Source organism: Zosterops lateralis, assembly GCF_965231275.1.
Source record: "Zosterops lateralis genome assembly, chromosome: 1".
Classification (NCBI taxonomy): Eukaryota; Metazoa; Chordata; class Aves; order Passeriformes; family Zosteropidae; genus Zosterops; species Zosterops lateralis.
In genome coordinates this window covers 111,786,992-111,813,256 of record NC_139762.1, presented here as the reverse complement: position 1 = coordinate 111,813,256, position 26,265 = coordinate 111,786,992, and the positions used below count along the sequence as shown (strand labels likewise).

General features: G+C 34.9%; 1 protein-coding gene across 2 annotated transcripts in view; it reads right to left on the bottom strand.

Annotated features, from left to right (window-relative positions):
* SNTG1 (syntrophin gamma 1) overlaps positions 1 to 26,265 on the bottom strand; it is a 307,633-nt gene that overhangs the window by 72,283 nt on the left and 209,085 nt on the right. For both annotated transcript variants that reach the window (XM_083877299.1, XM_083877300.1), the window contains 3 exons: positions 25,743 to 25,825; positions 22,860 to 22,990; positions 17,358 to 17,487 (listed from right to left, as the gene is read on the bottom strand). In XM_083877299.1, the coding sequence (XP_083733425.1) occupies positions 17,358 to 17,487; positions 22,860 to 22,990; positions 25,743 to 25,825 (344 nt within the window). The remainder of the gene's footprint in view (positions 1 to 17,357; positions 17,488 to 22,859; positions 22,991 to 25,742; positions 25,826 to 26,265) is intronic.

Below are 26,265 nucleotides of genomic sequence, written 5' to 3'. Positions count from 1 at the left end.
CATTGCTTTTCCAGCCTGCCAGGCTTCCATTTTATTTTTAATCCACTCTGTCATTAGGCTTGAAACTTCAGCTCCTGTGGGCAGCATTTTAATCCATCACTGCATGAGAAGGGATCATTTCCCTATCAAGGAAAATCTGTGAGTTGAGATGTCTTGTTAGCTCGGTTTTCCTCATTCACAGTAGGTGCTATTGTAGATCTTCCTGGCTTGTTACCAGTCGCTTTCTCCACACCCCCATTCCAGATTTCACTCTCTCTGTCAGCTTTCCTTTGCAATTTCTCTACCTACTTCTTATGAGATTTCACCAGCACATATGTTAATAGCTGAGGCATCTTCTTCATTCCTTAGCCTTCTTTGGGAAGGGAACTGCAAACCATAACTGCTACAAACTCAGTTTAAGATTTGGATTTAGACATCTATAGTTTTGGTTTCCACCTAAAGTTTCCACTTGAACGGTTAGTAACTATTGGAAGAAAAATGCATCACGACACCAACTTATGTTTTCACCAGAGGTTTCTGGTGCATATGATATGTTTGCAAGCTCATTACTCTCCTTGTATTCCTTTCCCCTAAAAGTCCTATCTACAGCTTTTGAGCTGCTTCTTTACTGAGTTAAATGGCTCCTTTCCTTTTATCCCTCTTTCCAACCTGGTCTTTTCATTATGACTGGACTGAAACAGAATAAAGCAGTTTGTTGAAGACTGAAACTAAACCTATCTTGTTCCTCTGCCCTCAAACTATAGGCAGTCTGCTGACCTTGCTCATGAAGAGTTCACAGTTTGCCAAATTTCCATTGTTTCAGGATTTCTCAATTTTGTACAGATATTTCCAGTCCACAGTCCAGCATTTAATGCAACAAAAGGGGTAGTAAAATAACAGAAGAGATGAGAAAATTTATACCATCACATTATATACAATTATATATAACATGAGACAATTAACTGTCTTGACCGAATCTAATAGTAATGTAGCGAGTCATTTTTAAAATACATTTAATACTTACACCACAGCATATCAGTCTAAATGAATTCTTGCTGTCAAAATTCATTAAATTGGCCAGTTGCCAGTAGCACAGACAAATACCTTTACCTGAGACAACAAAGCTAAAGAGGTTTTCTGTAGTCTTTATAGGTATTATATCTTCCACCACTCCATAATCAACCCATTCATCTACTTTAGTTTGAGTGGATTAAAAATAAAATTATAGAAACACCTTGTCTTTGTTGTATTATGTCACATTTCACTCCTTCTGTCTAAAAGAATTACACAATTCTATTCTTTTAAAGCTCTCAGGAATAAAAGCAATATTTATGAGACAATTTGGCTGACAGCACCAGATAAACTACTTGTAAGCTAAAAAAATCACTTGTTATTTCATTACTTAAACAATTTGCTTGACATAATATGAAATAGCTGTTGAGAATTAGGTTCACATGATAATAAACTTGGTATTAACACAATTGCTAAATTTTATATTACAAAAGAAAAAGAAATTTCATATGTCACTGTAAGATCGGTATAAACCCCTGAGTTTTACAGTACCTGTTTCTGCTGGAAGCTCACCATTCATCTGTATAACTGATCATTTTAAATTTCACTTGAAACACTACAAAATTACTTTGTAGTGCTTGTATATTTAAAAGTCATGTCCTCATGTTTTATAAAATACACCCTGCTCCTCCTCCTGATCCAGAACAGGTCTCACTCTACTTTGTATTCAGATTAATCATGGACTCACTCCAGCACTGTATTCAGTTATACCCTGAGATGACTTTTAATGAGAAACTCTTTTGCAGTAGACCTTCCAGATTGCCATAAATAGGAAAGACTGGACTCTCCTTAACCTCCTTTCTCTTAACAAGCTGCTGAGCCATTAGCTTAAAAAGTCTTGAATTTCATTCCCTTTCAAGAAATACAGTTGTCTCTATTGATCCCCAATTTCACCTCATAAGAAAGAATTCATTATAAAATGTTATGCAAAAATCTCTGTAAATATGGGTTTTCTCAAGTATCTTCTGGCATTTCTGAAAAGGAATGCTCAAGTACTGATCATTATGGTTGATTACAAATGTAAAGAGCTGTGTGTCAGTGGGACCATGGATGAAAGGTGTGCAGAAGATGTCAAGGGAGAAAAAAGAGTAGGATAAGAGTTTTTGCACAAATGTATTAATTTTCAAGCCCAGACTTTTTTCCCCCTCCTTCTTCTTCTTTGAGAAGTTTGTTAAAGAACCATTTAATTTCAACAATATTGTTAAACTGACACTAATAATTGATGGCATATTTTTCTTGCTTTGGATATGATCTTATAATCCTTAAATAGGAAGAGGTATAATAGTTAAAATCAACGGGATTTTCTCTCATAAACTTCCAATTTATTGGCATTAACAATGGCTATGACAAGCACCGAGGATGTTACAAGCAAATTTATAGATGACTTTTTCTTTAGTGTGCATTTTGGACAGATTTCAGAACAGCAACTCCCTAATTGCATTTCAGCAGTAAAGGAGATTGTTTAGTCAAAAGTATAGATTTTTGCTCTATCAGTATTTCTTGTAGTTCAAACATGATTTAGAGAGGGTCCATAGAAGGGCCACAAAGACAATCAAAGGACTGGGAAGCCTGCCATGTAAGGAGAGGCTAAAAGAACTGAGATTGTTCAGCCTTGAAAATAGGGGGGGTTAGGGGAGACCTTGTTGCCATGTTCCAGTATTTACAAGGTGACTACAAAGAAGATAGAGATTCTCTTTTTATAAGGAGTCACAGAGACAACACAGGGGTAATGAGTACAAGATACACCTATGGAGGTTCCGATTACACGTGAGAGGAAAATTTTTGACAATGAGAACAATCAGTCACTGGAATAACCTCCCCACAGAAACGGTGGATTCCCCAGCTTTGGACACTTTTAAGATTCTTCTAAATGGGGTTCTGGGCATCTTGTCTAGACTGTGCCTTTGCCAAGAAACACTGGATCAGATGATCCTCAAGATCCGCTTCCAACCTGACGTTCTAAGATTCTATAACTTCATAAGATAATAAATACAAATTTATAGTATCCCACATTTTCAAGATACCAAGATGTGTACATTTCTCTAAATTTCAACACTAAAAGCAATATCGAAGGATCATCCTTAGGACATTTAAATTACTGGAATCAATTAAAAAAATATTCTTTTTAAAAAACATTCCTTTTTTTTTTTCCACAACATCTTCTCTCACTACTTCAGTGAAGTTCTAGTTGTCTTTTATGGACATTATCTTTCCTGAAAGAAAAAGGCACGCACACACTTGCTGAGAAAATTACTTCAGCAGGTATAGTTAAAAGGAAAATCAGGAAACAAATTATTCAACAAAGGTATAATGATGAAGACAATGGCATAAGTAGAACATAAAAGCTATAATTTACAAGTGAAATGCATACGTCAAGATGTAACAAAAACAGATGTGTAGTAAGTAAAATTGTATGTGGTTACATTATTATATATTGCCACAAAGAGAGAATTAACTGCCTAAACTTGATATTATTATAAAAACACTTAAAATAGTAATATATATAAAAATGGTGTGTTATTTTAAAAAATTAGAACTGAAAAAAGACACTAAATATCTGAATAGTATCATGCCTATTCATAAAGCATAGACTGCTGTGAGAGCACAAGCTCTAAGTCCAAGAAGAGAATCCCAAAGATGTATGAAGACAGCAATTCTATCAAATGCAAAATTACTCTTTCACTATGAGTGCAAACTGCTCTTAGCAGTGATTAGGTGGATGTTAACACACATATTACAATTTGCAAAAGATTTATTTTCGAGCTGGTCACAACTGAAAAGAAAACCAGTAATGAAATAAAGCTATATGAAGAGAGTTTTTACTTTGAAACCATATGCACTGGTTGTTCTGTGCCACACAAAATTTGTAACTTCTACTTTACTGCTATTTATTGCATCTAGAAATTTCCTGTACTTAGCAAATGGATTTAGAACAGAAGCTCAAGCTCTTGTAGGTTGTAAGTAATGTAATGGAGATGTATTTGGAATGCATATATCTAAAATGCATCTCACTATTATACATCTAGTACTCTCTCTGGTTTCTAAGATGATCTGACTTTATTCAAGATTATGTCACACTTATCAGTGGTGACAATCATCTGTTTACTACTGACCCTTTGAGTAAATTCTAATTAAAAAAAGAGCATTCAATACCTTTCTTTTCTTGTCACTGTGTGCCAATAATTTTCTTTCCAAAACTGAGTCAACCAATCCCTTTCTTCTCCTCTCCGTTATCAATGGTATATGTCAAAACTATTTGCACTCTTACTGCTTTCCAGCTGAGCAGATCTCGTCCTATCATATTTCTGGTTCTGCATAAACAAGGGATACTTCCCAAGCCCACTCTTAGTTACAAATATTACTGTGCTACTCATTTCCTCTGGTTTGGAATACTAAAGAATTATTCACTTAGCCATGACACTTCCTTTTCTTTCCACTGGACTAGTAGATGCATCTTAGAGAAAATATGGCTATCTAGTGAGTTTTGATTACAAAAGTGCATGCAATATGTGAAAATGTAAAAAGTTATTTAGCACTGGTAGCACATTATTAGTAGACTCCCTCGTGCTCAACAGGAAATATTAATGAATTAACAGGAGTAAACACAGAGACAGAGACAAAGAATACAAAGAGATAGTAAGAAGCTGATGAAAGACTGATAAAAAAGATTGGCACTGTTGAAAATAATTCCGTTACTAATATGAACTTTTCTAATCTTCTAGTGCTTGGGAAGATGTCAACATGCAAAAAGAACCAAACAACTTTTTCTAAGCTGAAAGGGTAATATTTCTGGAGCTAAAGGGTTATTTATTCAAATCTGAAGGGAAAAAATGCCTCAGAGTTGTAGTTTGACAACATAAACCCAAAATGGCCAGTGAAGCTCCACAGACCAGAAATGAGGCAAGTTGGTTTCTTTATTATTTGCTGATGACCTGGTCAAGATACAAACTGCCACCTAAGTCACCCCAGTATAAAGACAAAGAGGTATTATAACCAGGAATAAGTAGGAAGTTCCAATGAGTCTAAGTTTTTGGGTTTTTTTAAATAAGATGTGATTTATTTCGGTTTCGTCCATGAACTTACAAAGGGAAAGGGAAGTGGGTTTTGGATCAGAAGACTAAATAGAGGTCAGATAGCTATAATTGCTTTAAGCTAGGTTTGGCATACAATCTATCCAGCTATGTAAATGGAAAATTAATTTACTGGTAGAGCTGTCTGCAAGCCTGGATGTTCTAGAGTTTTAGTTGCTATTTGAACAACAGGGACTTTTTTTTTTTTTTTTTTTTTCTTCTTTTTAATTCAAATGGCATCTCTGTTTTCCTGAATGCTAATGATTATATTTTTGAGATGAAAATGCTGTTTATGGTTACTGTTTGGTAAATGGATGAGCTAATAGCCATACTGCTGCAGCAAGAGTAGTTAGCTTAATTAAGGTGCAGAAATACATTGCTAAATAGTCTGGAGAGGTATACTGACTATCTCGTTAAGCACATAACTTTAAAAATAATCTCTTTAAAACAGCTTGTCAACATCCTCTTAGGATTTGGCTTGCTATGATATTTTAAAATATAGTTTATGTTTATATAGCAATATAAAGATCAATTTATGTTAATCTGGTGCAAAAGGAAATAATTCTGAAATCAAACATGCATACACACTGTGATTTATCAATTATTTAAAGAGTAACTGGAAAAGAATGTTAGCTCCACAACTCTATAGGGGTTATGTCAGCCTAAGGACAAATTTCTTCTTGTGAAACACTCTATTTATGATGTAAAAGAGGAAAATCCTTTAAAATTAATATTGCTACAGTTACAAAATGAGAAAAACATTCAAATATAATGCACATACTATTTAAATATAAAGAGAAGCTACCTGTGGGTTTTTTTGCCTGGCATAGAACAAAATAATTGGTAAAAATAATATATTCACTCCCTGTAACATCTTCATCACATAAAAAAATGTACAGGTGAAAGCCCAAACATTAATGTAGTCATTGGTCACTTGCACTTAATAAATATAAAGCAAAGGCTCTTCATATTTGATTATGTATTCTGTTCATGTTTTCAGTTGCATGATCTGTTTCATATTTTCAGTTGCATTTCCATTACTCCTCTTGTAAAAAAAAAACTTCATGACTTTCTTCGCAGATATTTGGAGTATCTCAGGAATAACTCATTTCAACAACTCAGAACACTCCATGGAAGTGACTAATAACATTAATACATGAAATGGGATCTGAAACTGTAGAACAGGTATCTGAATGCCAGGCCTTTTTGTCTCTTTGGTAGAACTTTTCTTTGTGAATGGAACTTATTAAAATTATAGTCACAATTCCGTGGACATTTACCAATAAAATGTATCTTATTAAAGGTTTTGAGGATTAAACTTTACATTCTTTTTTTATCTTCCAGAGAGAGTTTAGGTTATTCAATCACTTTGCTTCCACAATGTTTTGACTACCTCCCTCCTCCTCCATGAAAGGGAATCCTCAGTTTATCTTTTTCATAATTCATATATGGGAAAAGATACAGTTTTTCCTTTCTGAACAAAATAGTAATGCAGAGCAATGGATGCTAGGAGTTCTAAATCTACACAGTTGCTGTAGGCTGGTATTCCAGTGCAGAAATATTAAACAAATATATATTTAGAAATATCCAGTACACCTTGTATCTTCCCTATGCAATAATAACGCTATTAAAAGGCTATAATTTTCCCCAGGTACATCTGCACCTAGGAAAACAGCAGTCACAATGGATGGGAAAGCAAAGAGGAAAAGAAAGGTAACAAATACTTTTATTTACACCTTTATTGAGCAATGAATGAGTCCATTGCTCATGCAGACCAGAACAGTTTGCATCAATCTGACTTCCCTGAAGCCATTTTTTTTTCCACACAAATTATGCCACAAGTTAAGAAGTCTCCACACTCCAAAACGGTGTGGAACACTTCCTATGAGGTGAGAGAATCTCAAGAAGCATGGATTTTGATTTCTCCTCAAAACTTGAGAGATATTATCATTAGTTTTTTAAAACTTCTGGGAATGGCAAAGGAAGAGAGAAGAAAGGAAAGGGGTAAAGAAGGCTTATCTGAGTACAACATTCACAAATACAGAAAATCTCCAGCTGCTAAGTTAAAGACATCTACGTGAGGCCTATTTCTGCTGATCTTTCTCTTTCATGGAAAACTTGGCTGCAGAAATTTATGTGGACTTTCCTCATCCTGCTTGTATATCCACACTATGTACCCAGCCTTTCAGTTGTGCTAAAACAACTGTTTGTGGGACTGCACTGTTTATAAAATCAGACAACTAAGCTAGGTTAAAAAAATCTGCAAAAATAAAATCTACCCTGTAATCTAGGGAGTGAAGTGTCTAATTTGGCCATGGTAGGTAATACCAGAGTACTCACCCAGGATATGGAAGACGGGGTACCCAGGCTGCAGGAGATAAGTATTTATCTGCTGCATTTAAGAAATACTCCTGCTGGACGAATCCCAGTGTCAACAGCATTGGCAAGAATTTTACATACGGCTCTTTGGATAGCACAGAGAAGAGCCTCTGGAAGGAACAGCACAGCCTCAGCTCTGTGCTGTCCCCAGACATCCTCTGGCCAGCAGTGAGGCAGATGGCATCAGGCTGCAGGGTGAGTAGCATGGAGAGCTCCTGTCTCTCATGTCAGGGTGACTCTACCAACCTGTAGGCTATTATGCTAAAGCACCCTCTTGCCATTTCCTGTTAGAAGTGGGAAAGGTAAGTATTTAATTCAAGGAGATGGAATTACCCTCTGGAGATATCTGCAGTCTTTATACAGTTAATGGGATAGAAGTAACTGCCTGTGTTAGGAGAACGAGTTCACTTCCTTCAAGCCTTAAAGACATTTTTAATATCCCTTTATTATATTGGGAGATTGGGTGGAGAGGATCTTGCTTTTTAGGACAAACAGTTACCATTTCTGCCACATTACTTAGTTCAGCTAAAGTAGAAAGTAGTTGTAAAAGGAGAAGTCTAGTTCCTTGGCAATAAGATACCAGAGAAGAACTGCTGAAACTTATTTAACAGTGTTAAATTGACTGAATTATGTAAGAAGCACCAGCATGTTGACACACCATGGGAAGTTTTTCATGCTTTTTATTACTTTACAAAATTGCTTTAGGAAATAAACACAGTGAAAACAATATTTTCTCCTAGGCAGGTAACAGATTTTTCCCTGGGGTAAACAGCCATAAACTTGTGTGTCTGTTCACCAACAGACTTATAAACATTTTTAGAATTTGGACATATACTATTTTACTCTGTTTTTTTATTAAGATTTGTCATCTGTACAAACAGGAAACTAATGAAACATGCAAATATATCACATCTACATAGATTTGTTGTACATATTTAAATCTACCTCTGAACAATGTGATCTATTATTTGAATGGTCAGGGTAAAGTGGGAACAGTGGGCTAAAAAACCACTTTTTACTGCTTGTGTGATTTCAATGCATCACTGGAAGAGAAGTAGAATATCTATCAGTAGTAATTAGAAATATAAATAATGTTTGCCTTCTGACTTTTAAAAAGTAGCCTTATGAATAAAATTGAATTGATCATGTTGATAAGCTAAATTGTGTATCGGCATTGACCTTACATCACCTTTCTGCTAATACAGCTAAAAGTAAGTGTAAGGATTAATACAAACCAAATTATCCCCCAGTTGCATTTTATGTTGTATTTTATGACACTGAAACATTAAGTAGTCACAGGTGAGATGGACAGGCATTCTTTAACTGCCTGGTTGCCTCCTTTCCAGCAGTATTTTATGATTTCTTCATTTTGTGTGTCTAAAAATTAGTGACTGCCTTTCCTATCACAGGAAGTCTCATATAAAGCTAGAATTTAGGAACCTGTTATGTACTCTTTAGCACATAAAGTGCTCTCTTGATAAACTACTCAAATATAACTGGTAACTGGCTCACAAAAAAAGGAAAATTGGGAAATAAGAATTACATGATTACATGCATCAAATATAAAAATGTATATTCATTTTAATATTGATCAAATATATGTGATTAATAGCTTCTGAGATGTTATTTCATATAGTAAAGGATTGCAGGCTTTATTTCAGAAAGAGACAGAGCAACAAAAAGCTGTTTCATACACTTTTTATACATTTAGATAAAAGCTGTATCAAGTGATTTCATAAATGCAGTGTAAAAATATCCTTTGATTCACTATACTACAGTTCCTGATTGGCATCATTAGGCAAATGCCTTTTTAGACCCTGCAAAATTGTTAAAAAAAAATTGTAAACAATTAGAAAAAAAGAAGAAAAGCAGAACCCTTCATACACTCATTATAAACTTTTCAAAAAGGTAATAATTCTCAAAGGAAATTAATAGTTTTTCAGCACAGTAAGTCAGAGAGTACCATGCACTGGGAAATGAGAATGAAACAAGGTGCTTCATTCTCAGTTTTTCAAGCCTGACTTCATGACCTCAATGACAGCCTGAAACAAGTTTTGGATGTAATTACCTCATTCTCTGAAATAAACAATCTGGTGAGAAAAACCAACAAACCACCTTGCAATCATGGTGCCACATAGGTGATCAACACAGCTATAATTTCAGACATTTCAGACTTCCCCCACAGATGTTTGCCACTTAACTACCACAGGTATTTTTAGGAGATGATGAACTTGTCACAGAGTTTCATAATACCTTTTGTTAACAGAGAAATGACAAGTCCCAAGTATTTGGGGCTCATTTCTTCTGCAGCTTAGCGATCGTTTGTTGTTTTGCCTGCCTGGGCGTATTTGCTCTAACCTCTAAAACCTGTACTGGAATGGCTGGAACCCCTCTCTTCTACTCACACCTCTGCCTCTTCCTCTGACTCCCTTCTGTTCTGCAGGCAAATATAAGCTGTGCACTACTTGAATGCTCTTGCTCTCCATGGCACTCTATGAAGCAAAACAACCAAATGGAGAAAGTGCTTTCAACACATTAGGCTACTAATAATGTATACTCTGAGATGTTTTATAGTTTTTTGAGTGCATTTAAATTTCTTTTCAGTCTTTTTATCTTTTAATTCTCTGGTCATGGAAGAAAGGCAAAACTTCTTACGCATCTACCTTTTAAAAATATTTTTAAAATGAGTAAGAGGAAATGGATGTCAAAACAAGATAACATTGCCTTAAATACAAATAATTATATTTGTGTTTGTTGTGGGTTTTTTAAGATAGCAAAGAGAAGGAATACAAAAAAGGTTATTATTGCCTAGCCTCCCACTTCCCAGTTGCTATTTTATCAACTGCACTTTGTGATTCAACAGCACTTTTATCACATTCTCACTGAAAATAAACCAATTGTGGAATATTGAACATTTTACTGCACAACAAAAACTAGGTTATAGTAGCTGGAAGTCTCCAGCTGCTACTGAAAGGGCAGCTTGGCATTTTGGCATGAAAGGGCAACTTATAATGAGTCCTTTCTTCCTCCATGTGTTACCTCTCTGCAAACCTCCAAATGGCTTGCCTGTATTCCCAGTTAGACTCCTATTTCCTTTATTTTTGTCATCATTTTTTTGCCACTAAAAATCAATCAAGAGGTGTTGTTTGGTTTTGGGTTTTTCCCCTAAATGACACGCTTCTTGTTACCTTTCACCAGGGTGGAATGTTGAGAGCAAGTCTGACATTTCTCCAAAGTGTCTTGTAACTAAAAATATTGTAGTTTTTATTATAATGTTTTAACTTAAGCCTTCAATAATAATAGAATAGGTAAGAGAGTCTCAGAGCTTGATATAAATCTGCAGAGAATAACAAACATCTTGAATATGGACGTTTTGCTCTAATTTAAATACTAGCACAAGGGTAAAATTTAATCTGACTCCATAAAAAAGTGGATGAATCAAAGTGCAGGGATTCTTTACTGAGTGAGAGCATCATATATAAAACTGCAAAAATATTCTCTCTGCCAGAATGTTGCAAATTTTTTATAAGATTTACATTAAACAGATAAATTTAATAAGAAGAGCTTTTGATTGTATTGTCCCCAGGGACATTGCTTCTCTTAAATTGTATTTCAGAGTTCTATACAATACTAATAGAGGTGTTAATATTTTTTATCAGATGTTACTGACCACTGCAAAAGTTGTGTACTTGTATACAGCAAAACAAAAAAGACATTATTAAAAAAAAGCATGAATAGATGTAACATTTTGGAGAAGCACAGAAAGAAAATTTAATTTATTTTGAAAACCTATTATGAGTACTTGAAGTCTCCTCCATATATTCCAAAGCAATTCTGCAAGACTGCATGTCTTTATGATGAGTGCTGTCACCATAATCAGAATGTGTCATAACAAATACTCCAACTATGAAGACAGAAGTTTCTTGTTACAAATTTCCCAGATAATTCTGGAATAAATATTCTTGAAGAAACATTTCTCAAAATTTCTTTTCTTGCACTGTTTTCCTACTTGCCTCATTGTCCTTTAGACTCAGGTATATTATGCAGACATGCAGATGAAAAACACTGGAGAAACAGCAATACAGTTTGGCGAGACTTAAATCTCTTTACAGTACATTTCAGAGGGTGTAAAATTATCCACAATTCCTTAAACAACGTACAAATAAAAAGTTTGTAAAATAAGATACACCTCAAATTGCCAAAAATAATTTACTTTACATAAGGAAATATCAGACAAGGCCACATGTAACACTTGATTAAACTGACATAGAAACAAATGTGTTTTTAATTGTGCAGCTGATAACAGCCTTCATTTAAAAAAAAAAAAAAAAAAAAAAAAAAGAGGAAAAATAGGATTGATTTATGTTATGTAATCCTGATGCTGTACTGACAATAGTTATCCATGTAGATATTAAGAGAATCATAAAAAATGGCAGCAGTACATTACAAGTGTATCAAGTTTTGGTTTTTAAATTTTCCAAGAGAGACCTCAATCTCAATACTGGAATGACTATCTGTATAATATTCTCTTTACAAGGTTGAGAATGGAATGCAGAACAAAACTCAAAGTGTCAGAACACTATGACCACCTGCTGAATGGCTAATAGTGCTTTAAAAACTGTTGAATGTATATTTGCTTAATAATGTCCAATTTATCTGAGTGTTTGTGCCATGGGAAACATGAATCATGTATGTAAAAATATACTATTAGTAATACATTATAGACTTTCTATAATTCTCCCTTTGTTTGGCCCTCATTTTATGATGCCTTCAACTTCTAAATTACTGACAGTATTTGATTTTTGAACTACTACAGAATATAATGTAAGAGGTTTGATATCAGTGTTGGTATTTTTGCATTTGCTTCCAACATGCATAGCTGAATAACCAAAAAAAGATAAATAGTATTGTAATACACAGATCATAGGACATTTAAGAGCATACAATCCCTGAAAACTCGAAAATTACTAATATTAGAGCATTCTGATGGTTTGCCATTGTATTGTAACTAAAAAACTAAAATTTGAAAACTGTTTACTTCATGTGACTGATATTGATTTATTCATGTAATATAACATTCCACACTATATTCTTACTGGTGGTAGCATCCACCAGAAAAAAAAAAGTCTATTCTACTAATTTCTTTCAATAACTTGCTAACACTGAATGTAGTCCTGTGATATTTTATTCTTCCTACAAGTGGAACAGATTTTATTAGTCTAATCAGGGTTTTTTTTTCTCCTGCTTTTCACTCTTTGTCTCCTCTTCTACCTCGTGACTTAAAGAATCCCTGTACCCAAACTTCAGCATTGTAAAGATAAGGTATTATTTTCTTTTTTCTAGTGGAAGTGTGAAACCTTTTTTTTTTTTTCTCTTAGCAGCAGTTTCTTTTATTAGGCACTAGTTTTTAAGTATACCAAAAAAGTTCAATTGAACTTTTAAACTTTGTTCAAAACAAAAGCTTAGGTTCTGGAAAATACACCGATTGGGCCAATACTCAGTTTGTAGACTTCTTAATCCTAGCTTTCATGCTATTGAGATGCTTCTACCATCAACTATGTGTACTTGTGGACATTCTCAAGATAATCTTAAAACGTTTTGCCACCTCCTGCTAAGAAACTTTACCTCAGCTGCCTGCATTCCTGTCTGATAAAGTTCATATTGTTTCTTTGCTGTCAAGTGCTGGCTTCAAGGTAGAAAGCATAAATGTGTAAATGTTACAGCGTCTTTCACAGAAATTATGGAAGAGGAAAGGGAAAAGAAACATCATTGCCTTCACCATAGAAAAATCTGGTAAAGAGAAAGCAATGGATAAGTGACAAATATTGAGTGGGGAGGATAAATCCCCAAAGATTCTATGAAGCTATATCCTAGAAGTTGCTAACTCAAACAAATTTTTTATTATTATTTTGTCAAAAATACCCAAAATGTCTAATTTTCACTGTACTAAAGCCATTAAAAAATTTGCCTTTAAGTTTCTTGACAATTGCAGCACATGAATTAGGGATGTATTGGCAACTGGTGGCTCCTTATAGAGCACATGATTTTGAAGTATTTTCTTAGACTCTTCCAGAGTGTAATTTCTTTAAAAGCTACATGACCAATTGGTTACTGTCATCCTAAAATTATTTAACAAAAGAGATATTAAAGACTAGAAATCAATATCAATTACCACTGAAATTAATACAATTTAAAAGTTCATGGAAAGGCAAATAGTTCATAGCTGAATTGAACAGCTGAACTGAAAATTCCTACTTGGGTCATTAGCAACTAAAGAAGCAGCAGCTTGTTCCCTTTTTAAGTAGCTTTGGCCAGCCATGCAAATTGGCAACAAAAAGATGTAGAACCTCATCATTTCATAGAGGAATTAGAGTTCCCAAGCCCAGGTTCAATTTAGCATATTCAGATTTGAGCACATGAACTTCAGTATCAGGATTGCTTAGACAAAACTTCAGGTTTAATATAACCCTTCTGGGTTTTGAGGCCACTGCCAGAACTAGTGAATTTTAACACAGATGCAATTCAAGTGACTCAAGTTGGAGAGGAATCCATCTTCAAAAACGAATGATCCTTAAAGATTCATGACCTCATCAATTACAGTGTAATATTAAGTCACTCCCAACAGTGCATTTATATAGAGTGCATTTAGGTTGCATACAAGTGTGCAAGCCCATTCATGTCATGCAATTTTAATGTATTTCATCTCATATGGGAGTGTGCTCCTTGGGACCTAAAGAAATTAAAATTCGCAGTATCACTCTCAATATCCTTGAAACACCAGAGGACATTTCTGCTAACCTCCTGAAGATGAAGAAAAGGAGTGCATACCTGAGGTTTGTCTGTAAAGAAAATCTGAAATGAAGTAAACTACATCAGTTAGCACATGGATTTTTTTAAAATCTCCTCTTAATAGTCAGAATAAAATTTTCTATATCTCTGCATTAAAATTTTAACTGTCTTTTTGCATAATAATATGAGTTCTAGCTCACATTGTACAATGATTAGTAGTCTAACCACTGCAGCAAAAATGTGTTTGCTTCAAGACACCACCTTCCAGACTCCATTCAGTTTAGCAACACTGCCTGTTAAAAATGGTGATCATGTCAGGGCATTTTGTTTTTGCTTCTACATCTCCATTTCTCTTATCTCCTTGGTAGATACTGGGTATACTGCTGATCCTGCAATTCAGTCACATCATGTTTGTGTCACATATGGATGACAAGAGAGAAGAGGTTTTTGACAGTATCCTTATAAAAAATTAATTGATTATAGGTTCAACAAGCTATTTTGCAGCCAGGGACCCATATTCACAACTATTAAATACATCATGTGGGAACATAGGATTTGTTATTCACAGTTTTGGTGTTTGAACCATCAGATAATTTTTTCCGCCAGTTTGAGTGTAAAAGAGTAAAATAATTGAGATTTTCTGACTGAGAGTTGTATGCTATTTTTTTTTTTTTTTTTTTTTGGTCAAAAATATCCAGGCTATTCTTTGGGAGATTTATTCAGAGAAACTCGGTTTGGCCCCTCAAAACACCAATGACAGGATATCAGGGTATATCTCTGTCTCCTTAGGTATCAAGTATGAACTCACCACCCTAGGACTCTAGGGTCCTCTACCAGTCAAAAGAAATACAGACATGTCCTGAGGGAATTGATTTCATTATAAAATGGATGTCAACAGTAAATAATAAGATTCACTCTGGATTTTCTGCTTGAAGACATCTAAAGTTAGGCAAGAGAAATCCCACCAAAATCTACAGAGCCCAAGTTTGATACAAGGGTAAAGGAAATGCTCTCATAAGCAATCTAGGTGTTATAGTCTTTTTTTCTCTTTCTTTCGGTTTCCTTCTTTTTCAAAAGGTAGATAGATATGAAAAACATCATGTAAATAAATATTTCTATGACCTACATGGTATTTAAATGAAACAAATTATTTTCTTTAACCTCTAGATAGGAATAAGAAGTTAATTGAAACTAAAAATTGATCAATTTATCCAAAGAATTTAATAAATTCCTTAACTCTCTTTGTTTCTTTGGCACTGGATGACACAATAAGGCAGAATGACTGTCAGTAAACACCTCTCTCAGACAGGAAAAATGCTAACATCAACAGTATGTGTATGTCAATAACCATCTTGTAAAGAAAGAAAATACAGGGACCTCTAATCACATCTAATCATTCTTCTGTTCAACAGTTTGGTTTTCTCCTCCCTCTGTGTTCCTAAGTTTTCTTATATTCACTTATCATGTTTGCTGTCAAATAACTAATTCTTTCTGGCAAGTGACAATTTAAAAGAAAAGTACATTACAGGAAGGAGAGAGTCATTGTTTTCCATAAATTCATAAGAGCTATGAACAAATAAGATAATTCCAAAAATAGACTCAGGGATAATTATCATAAGCCCTAACTCTCAAAGCTACTTTACAGGATGTCTTTGGGATAAAGTAAATACAAAGATTGGCATAATAGCTGCATAATTTAGGCTATTTACCTCATATAAAACATTAGATAAATTCTTTCTGTATTTTATGGAAACTAGGGTAGAATTATAAACCGTACTCACAAAAAAAAAATCATGTAATAACATTGCATTACCAAAATTCAAGTTGTGCTAAGTTACCATAATTATAGTCTCATCAGAGCTGAAGTGTTTCAAAACACCTGTAAAATTTAGGTGCCTCTGTCTATTGTTACAAGCAAACAAATCCACTGATTTAAGGAGCAGAAACCATTAGTAGACTGAAGTAAAGATGGCAAGAGAAAAAAAACCCAGAAGCCTCAATTGTCAGGATGCCTAGGGAGATAAGAAAGGTTCTACATAGCAACAGCATTTTAAGGATGAATAAATAGCCATAAAGTTTGCGGGTGCTGCATGGAAGCTTGCAGATGGCAGATGAATTCATGTCTGTCATGTTTTTATAATACAATGACTTTTACATATTGCTGCCAGATGGAACACAGTTTTGCATCTTGATTATAAATCTCCGAAAAATACAACTTCCTTCACTGTGTTTTCCCTATATTTGAAACAAAAGCAAATTTAGAGACAGATTTGGGAAGCTAAAGCAGATTTAAGGAAATATAAATTAAATCCTCAAGGGCTTCCTTGTTACAACTCAACTCAGAATAATGGAGTTCCCCATGTGTTCTCTGTTTTTGAGGAAAACCAGGGAAGGTATCATATAGATTTCTATACAGGAAGAACTACATGTTTATTTTTAAATGTAAATTCATTCCAGGCAAGTCCAGAAGACCTCTCAAATGAACTTAGTATTTGGAAAAACTTATACGTAACATTTATTCCTGCTTCAATAAAAAGTGGTATCTATCCTGCAAGCTCAGATCGTAAGAGGGCAGTGCATAAAGGATAAATGCATTTAATCACTGCTGAAAATGAATATCTGTATCTACACTACAGAAACCCCTTGCCTTTCCCATCCTGATAAATGACACCTAGACAGACCTAAAATTTAATTCAGATCTGGTTATACCAGTTTCTGTAGAGAGGTACCATGAAGAAAGTACATAACTTTTGTATTTTATGTTCTTGCATCACACCTGGCTTCCTCCTGTGTGTCTGGTCTTTGCTTCTAATCCTAATTGGTATTGCTAAGAAGCGAATAACTCTGATAGCAATGAAGTGAACTGTATGACCGTAGGGAAGAATATTTTCCCATTCAATGATTTCTCACAGAGTCTGATTTGACGACAAACTTGAGTTGACTTCTCTCAGACAGCCTCAAGCATTGTTTATATGCAGATAATTCCGTGTGTGAACCCATTAGGCTTTTATGACAGTTATAATCAAATATGATTGGGAAACCTTCTGGCTTACTTGGATCCATACTTACATTGTGCTTTGTGAGGTTGGAAATGTTACTTGCTATTGCTTGTAGCCAGTCAATACAGTCTTCAGCAGAGAGACACTGAATTATTCCACTGCAAACCCCATCCACAGCAATTACTTGGAATGCATTTTGCCTATAGACATATCATAACACATCAGGTCAGAAGGAAATTTTATCTTTTCTAGCATATCATCTTAACAATACTTGTAGAAATGCTTTTCTTTCAACTACAACGAAGGTCAGCCAGTGAACACTGACAAAATGCTGCTGTTCCTGCTGTATAAATACCTGACATATTAAAACAATCATTCTAAAAGGCCAACTCAGACAACATTAAGCTTCCATAAGACTATAAAAAAATTCCATAGAGCAGCGCCACAGAACCTTGACCATCAAGCTGTACAACCTCAGAAGCTGAACAAGTGTAAGAGCTGATACATATTTAAGACTCAATACTTTAATACAGCAGGCTACAGAGAAGGAAAGTGCATTGGAAATCATAGGCAATAATTTGGGAAATACAATGAATACCAGTATTTTTTTCCAAACACACTTGTTTTTTATTTATAATACAGTGTCTAAATACAGTTGAATTACTGTCTGGAGGCCCCTTGTTGGCTGCTCAAACTAACAGAAATTTGTTTCTCTTCTAAATTACTGATTGAAAACTTGGAGAAGTCAAAATTGATCAGGTAGCATTAATGATTTTTCCAATTCCATTTCTGAATATAGGATCACTACCAAAATACACTCCTACCTCTGCCTCTACCCCCAGCACCAATCTAAACACATACACAAAAATCTATAATGCATTATAGACTGACTGCTCACTTGCAGGCACTGAGCAATTATAGAACAAGAGAAAAATTCTCACATGCTAAAGCAGTAATAGACTGAGTTTCTTCAGTAAATAGTCTTATTTGCTAAAAGTTCTTGTAAGGCTCACTGGTCTCTGTCTTCCAAACCGAAAAACCTCAATAATCATCCATATCCCAGAGTAGGAGATTACTGAACATACAGAGAATACCAAGTCCCACTGCTGACATTCTGCTACAAACTCAACCGTTAATGATCAATTCATAGTTTAAGTACATCATTCAGATTCTTTGAGAATGGCTCAAGCAAAGTGCCTGTTATCTTCAGGGTAAAACTGAGTGTCACCAATGACAGTTTCTGGCATCAGAAGACAGATACCAGCTTTGAAAAGCTGTTCATTTGGGGTCTGTTACCTCTTAAAATTTTATTCTAGCTGTATAGAATGTAAGGCTAATATATGTCTTCACTTAATCCATGTTGAAAAAGACTGTTTCTTCAGTCATGAGAAGCAATAAAAATGGACTAGAGCCATGCTTTTGCTTTGAATGTTCTAGCATGAGAACCAGCTTTTGCAGAATAATGAGGCTTTTATTAACACTTATCTTGCAGGGTTCTGTGGTTAATTTAAATCCAGCAGTTTAGTTTTCTTCCCCAGGGACAGTGATTTTTCTTTAAATTCACAAAAATACCAACCAAGACAGACTTCTTTCAGAGACTCATTTTCACAACAATTCTGGTAAAATCTTGAGGATGATTTGAGGAAGATAAAAGAATCTTCAGGTAATGTTGCTAGCATTTATTTATTCAATCCTTTAATTTAGATGCATATAAATATAAATAGCAAATTTTTCCAGAATAAATTTTTTAATCCTTACATGAAGACCATAGCATGGGCTCAAAATTGTTGATTATCTCTTTTAAGAAAAACAGCACCAATTTCAGGACTTGCCTTGTTTCTACAGTCTATCACAAATCAAAGCAGGGATCCAAGAGATCTATTAATGTGTAACATTTACACAAGTACAAAAACCCTAATATGTTCCTGATTCAATCCTCATGCACAAATTTCCTTTACACTACAAAAACAGTGAATCTGGTGCATTTGGGGCATCAGATTGTTCCTACTGCTCCTAGGAATTTACACTGTGCACTTGTGTAAACAAGTACAAAATCATTAATCAATGATATTATTATCCAAGTGTCAATACCAAATTACCCAAATATCAATAGTATGATACATGGTTACCTAATAAATTACTTGTGAATGTGTAGATAGCCTTAGATTATTGTAATAGTATTTTCTTGAATAAGTCTACCACTCCAATTCCATAATACTATGCAAACCTGAAAACGTAAAGTATTAAATAGATGTTTTGTACTATAGGGAACAGATAGTACATTGATCACTTTATAATACACAAAAAAAATTGAGAATGGATAAACCCTTATTCAACTACATGTTTCAGGTTCTGGGCCTTCTGGAATACAAAAGCTATATTTGAAATTAATAAGCTTTTCAAGATTAACCTGGATGTCTTCTAGAATTCTGCATGAATACCCTCCAGAATTTATATGTCTCAACCATTCCACTAGAAAAGCTAGAAAATTACTATGAGGTTTAATATTGTATGTGAGAACAATATATTTCCATATCAAGTTCTGAAATATAAAAAGTTATTTGATTTACATCATGAAAACAGCCTTGTAAATACTAACTATGGAAAATATAATGAATTAGCTTTCATTTTATGCTGTTTCCTTATATTATTTTTAATATCCTTTCTTTTACGCTGATGTTTCTAGCAGTCTCTGAAAAAAGTACCTACCTTTCTCTCATAATAAAATCTGAGTGCGAGTAACATTTAAAAATGTTTGCAGTAATTTAAAATAGTCTTATAAATTGTCTTGCTAGCAACATAAACTGTTGGTTCTATGCTTTAAGAAAAACCCACTTCCTCTCTCATATGCATCTGCATTATTGGACACAAGGAAAAATTATCAGAGTAGTTTTTCAAGGTTTGAGTACGAGTTCAGGTATTTTGTTTTATATGAATATACTTTTATTTTCTAGAAATTCAAATTTCCAGAATATCATTACTACCTAAGACACTTCCTTTGTAACGTACAAGTTCTATTATATGAAGTTTAAGCTTGTTTTTTTATTGATGCAGAAGACTGAATTTTAAAACCCTAGATCTATGAACAGCTGCTTATGTGCTAATTTTCCTTGTGAGTAGTTCTATTCAATTTAATAACTTATCTGCAGTGTACAATAGAAGAGATCTCAGATTTGACTGTTACAATTTTGGGTGCTTTATGCTTCATTGTTAAATATGGAGCTGAAGGCTTTCACAGAATTTAATAAAACACCTCCTGCCTCTCTGGTGACTTCATCGTGCTCCAATTCAGTTTAGCCAAGAAGCCTTTGCAGCCTTTGGTTCACACCTTGCCTACCTGAGCCAGCCATTGCTCCTCAGCAGACCGAGGTTCATGCAGCCAAGTAAATATGATCCTGCTATTACCAGTCAAAAGCTGCAGACTGGCTTTAGCTCCACAATGATCTACAACAACTACTGCCTAACCTGCATTAATTTCAGCTCTGTGAATAGGAGAAATGGCTGGCAGACTTAGGCAGTGTAATTCTAAGAAAAAACAGCCCTAAGAACCAAATGAGGCAGTGGACAGCTTTTGTGCAACTTTCAAATGTTCACTGAGTACCGACAAGAAACAATAAGATTAAATCCACAAAAATCCCAAACAGATTGAAGAAGACTTCTCTTCCCCCATTTTCTGGGAGTTTCATAAATCAACTCCTAGGGGATTGATTAGAAGAAGAAATTATGGAGTAACCTGCTCTGTACTTGTACACAGGTTTCCTACAGATAATGTCATTACATACTAGAGCTCACAGAAGTAGTTCACTATGAGAATTTCATTCTTATGTATACAGATGATAAATGAATCCATACAAGAGCTACATGTATAAAACTTTTAACAAGTATGATCTTATTTACTTGCCTTGTTGAACTTTGTAGCTACTTTCATTTCTATTTCATTGCTTTGCAAACAGTAGTCATTACAGAATATTTTTGTCTCCCCTCCTAATTTCTTCTGATTTATTAGCATAATATTAAATTAAATAATGTCAAGTTCTAGGTCTATAGTGGGTCTTTCTGAGATGAATTTTATTTTCCCCACAGCAGCCCTCATAGTGTTTTGCTTTGTATTGGTAGCTAGAAAGATATTGATTACACAACATTTTGGCTATCAGTAAACACTGTTGTCACAGCATCAGAGCTGTTGGGCCAACATTCCCTCCTCACCAACCTGCTAAGGAAACAAAATATCGAGAGAGGAAAGAGCCAGGACAGCTGACCCAAACTGATCTAAAGGATATTCTACACTATATGACATCTGCTCAGCAATGAAAACTAGGAGAAAGGAAGGGAGGGAGGGCATTAACTAGTTATGACACTTGTTTTCCAGAGCAACTTCTACATGTACAAAATCCCTACTTCCCAGGAAGTGATTGAACATCATCTGCTGATAGAAGTAGAGAACAAATTTTTTGTGGTTTTGCTTCCATGTGTGGCCTTTGCTTTTGCTTTATTAAACTGTCTTTATCTTGACTCATCAGATTATTTCCATCTTATTTTCTTCCCCTCCATCCTGTTGAGGAGGGGACTGATAGAGAAGCTTGGTTGACACTTGGCATCTAGTCATGGTCAACACATTACAATGATGCAATAAAGTTAAACCTATGAGCTTTGGACAGCTATCCCAGTGATTGTGACAAATTGGCAATGAAATTAAGTGTTAACACATACCAAGTAAAACATGGGAAAAAATAACCTTAGCTATATGGAAACAAAACCCCAAGACCCTACTGTAGCTATAAACATAAAGCAACAAAGTACAAGAACTGGGAGATGCTTATCAGCTCAGGCTCTTCCTCATGGTCCTCACCTGAGTATGGTTGCAGCTACTCCTGTGCTTGGACATGTATCCCACTGATTTGCACCTCTAGGCTGACTTCCCAGCCTAAACTGAGCCCCACCTAACCATGATGGACTCTTCTGAAGACTGTCCCTAAGGCTTCTCTGTTCCTTCATGGGGAGCAGTGGGATAGGATCTTTGGGTGGACAATGCCTTGTCCAGCATCACTGCCACTCTCTCTCTTGGCTTATCTTTCCCATGGGGCAGCCAGCCCTTGCTGCTTTCAAACAAGATTATTTCACCCATTGTAGGTATCAGATGACATATTTAACACAAACAGAAGGAAATACATTCTATATAAAAATAAAATCACATTGCAGAGCTCAATGCCATAATGCATTGCAAAAACAACAGATATAAAAACAAGCAACTTAGAAAGAAGCTTTTGAGGACAGGAGCATTAGGAGCTATTATATGTGATGACATATGTTTCATCTCAAACTGCAAAAGGTGCTGAGTACTAGATGCAAGTAGAAAGATCACCTATCATCTCCCCACACACGTGGTTGCAGTTGATGTCAGAGAAGAATATGAGCCAAGGTGGACCTAGAAAGACCTTCATGTAAGTTCCTATATTTCATGTCTCTGTCAGCTGCTGTGGAACTAATAATGCAATTTCTCCAACAAAGCAACTCCCTAGGGCATACATCTGTCAACCAAGAAGTCAAGTTTCAGCTTTTAGAACTTCTTTACCTGCACAAATCTGATCCTGGAAGGTACTGGGAAAATCGTGAATGAAGAAGTGGAATTAATCGAAGATCACACCATCTTTTCTCCCACCTAAGTCCTGGGGATGCTGGCCATGAGGAACATGATAATGTATCCTGAAAAACATTAAAAAGTCCTTCTCAGTTTTGAACTTCATTGTAAGTGCTCAGTAGATTCAGAAAGAATGAGATACACTTCAAAGACTTTAATTTGGCAGTGTTCCATTTTTCCCAAATCACTTGTCATTAGTTTTAGTGAGCACTGGAAAGATTCTGAATAGGATCACTAAATTATTCACAATATAACCATAATTCATTTGTTTCTTGAGGCTCTGTACACATTTACATACGTTTACATATCTTATCTAATGACATCACCTCAAAACCTGGTAATTGGGAATGGAATTTAACATGTGATGGAAATTTCAAAATTTTCAAAACTCATGCTTGGGATGAATATTTTAATTTTACCTATTTGCAGAAGACATTGCTTATACAAAAACTGAACTTCATCATGTTCATGATCATATCTACAAAGAATGAGTATTTAAATATCTAGACTCTAATTTGACCAGTATTTTTAAAGAATATATATTTGCATGAGAAACGTTATAAAAAGTTAAATTATCAACATCTGTTTCTAAAAATACAACACCACTTTCTTTATAAAATGCTCTATAAAATAGTGCTAATGATGCTATTTTTTTTGAAAGAGCACGATTCTTCAAACTGCCTTCTCATAACAACAAAGGATGAGGAAAAGGCTGAGGTACTTAATGCCTTCTTTATCAGTCTTTAATAGTAAGATCAGTTATTTGCCTAGTATCAAACCTCTGAGTTGAGAGACAGGGTTAGGAGCAGAGTGAAGCCAGCATAATTCAAGGTGAAATGGTCAGTGATCTGCTGCAGCAGTCAGGCACAGACAGGTCTATGTGGCCAGATGGGACCCACTGAAGGACAGTGAGGGAGCTGGCACAGGTGCTCAGTGAATCACTTTCCACCATTTGCCATCAGTCTTGGCTAACCAGCGAGGTCTCAGTTGACAGGAAGTTGGCAAAGATGACGCCCATCTACAAGATGGGCTCGAAGGAGGATCTGGGGAACTGGGATCCAGTTCTTGCCCTTGTTAAAATTCATATGGCTGGAGGCTCCTCAGCCCTCAGATTTGATGAGGTCTCTCTATAAAGCCTCTCTGCCTTTGAGGGAGTCAAAAATTCCTCCAAATTGTTATAACATCCACAAACTTATTTAGCACCCCTTTGAGTCCTGAACCCAAGTCATTGATCAAAATGTTGATGACCACTGGGCCTAGGACACAGCCCTGAAGAACAGCACTAGTGACCAGTCACCAGCCTAAGTTAAATCTGTTCACAGTAACTCTTTGTGTCCAACCATGAGCCAGCTGCTCACCAATTGCGTGTTTATCCAGCTGTCAGAATTCCTTCTGGGAAAAATTCTGAGAAAAAGGAAGAGTTGTGGCATAAGAGTTGTACATAACTTAGGAATTCATACAGAGGGCTCCTTTGGTTATATGAAGAACTCTGTTTCCATGACAAGGGGACATCTAATACCACATCTTGGTCTTCACTAGAAAATTTAATTTAGGGTGAATTAAAGATTTGTGATACCAGATTATATTATTTAGACTAAAGAGAAACACTTAAAGGTTTAAGTAAATTATTATCAATTCAAATGGAAACTACAGCTCATCTAGATGAGTTTTGACACCTGCAAAAAAAAAGAATTCACAAATGAAAGCATCTTTTTTATCATGAAAGCAAAATTAGAATTGTAGCAGCTAGTTGAATAAATCAGTTTAGGACCTAGTGCCATAACGTTTTTATATATACATACATATACAGACTCCTGAGACAAGTCTGCTTTTGTTGTTGCTGCACAAGTTACATATATTTTTATTGTTATTTGATATCAACTTTATTGGTGTTATCTATTTATAAATTCCACTTCCTAAAATGTTTTTAATTCTGAAGGGTTTTCCAGATTATTATCGTGTTTAAATCTGTGGCATTGATATTTAACTCTGTGGGCTACTAGGGAAAACCTTTCATAGAAAAATTTAAAAGTACACTAAAACAAGATAGAAATTGGAAATGACTGGTCAGTATGGCTTATGTTTCAAGTTTTTAAATATATTTTTAAAAATTATGATCTATACTGGCTTATTTATTCTGTGCTTTTTCTATTTTCATCACAAAGCCAAATACTGAGAAAAAAAACTTTAAAACTATATAAAATAAAGGAAATTTTGCATTTTCTGGCTAAGAAAAACTTTTAAAGTCCCTTGTTGCACTTTGAAGGCATCTTTTAGTAAATATCTAATCAGACATCTGGAGCATTTTATCCCAGAGACACTTTACTCCATAATGTTATCCCACTTCAGGTTAGATTTTAAATACACATTACCAGAAATAAAACACTCTCACCTTAAAAATAGGCAAAAACATGCACCTAATTATCTTTTGCCAAAATCTTGATACTGCATGCAACATAGGTAATGGAAGAGATACTCAAAAACTTTTCTTCCTTTTTTTATAAATAGATATATTTTCATTTTAAGAAATTTAATTCCTATGCAGAGAAAAAAATGTAGAAGGAAAAACTTTTGCAAAATCCCTACTGCCCAACTAAACAGTAATCACATGTATCAAGGCACAATATCAGCTTTAATGATTTGTCACAGTTTAATTCCCAGCCATTATTTCTGGCTACTCTTTTTTCCCTCTACAGAACTGTCTGTCTCCAGAGTTAGCTAGAGCTCCTCCCTGTTAATGTCCTTTATTAGTACTTCTACTTAGCTATTATACTATAATTTTCTGTGTAATTCCATCAAGGAGATTCAAGCTCTTACCGTGTTGTTGGGGTGGTAATTGAGATGCAAACCACTGTCACACAGGGGAGAGGATGTGCCACTGCTTTGGTCACTGGGGGCACCTAATAGAAATACAAATTCACAAGAAAATTCTTCATTAATCCGTGATGACATAATTAAAATTTGTCTATGCATGTATGCATTCTGCCCACACCCAAATAATTTCCAGCATATATAACATTCATTTACTCTCTCCATTCAGCCACTATCTGTCTTCTGGCTTGAGTGGAATGCCTTTGTAAGCTAAATGGAGGCTCAAGAAAATCTTTCCCAGTGCTTTAATTAAAAAAAGGTTAATGTCTGCCTGGTAAGAAAAAATCCCACAACATTTCTTTCAAATTTGACAACAAAAGGGATGTTTGTACCTTCTCTGTCGGTTTTTTACTTGAAGGAACTTGTTAGATAACCCTTTTGTTACCCTCAGTGGAGTTTACAGTTCTAAACCATCTTGCAATGGTTTAGGAAATTACAATGCTTCACCTTAAAAGTGACATGATAAGAT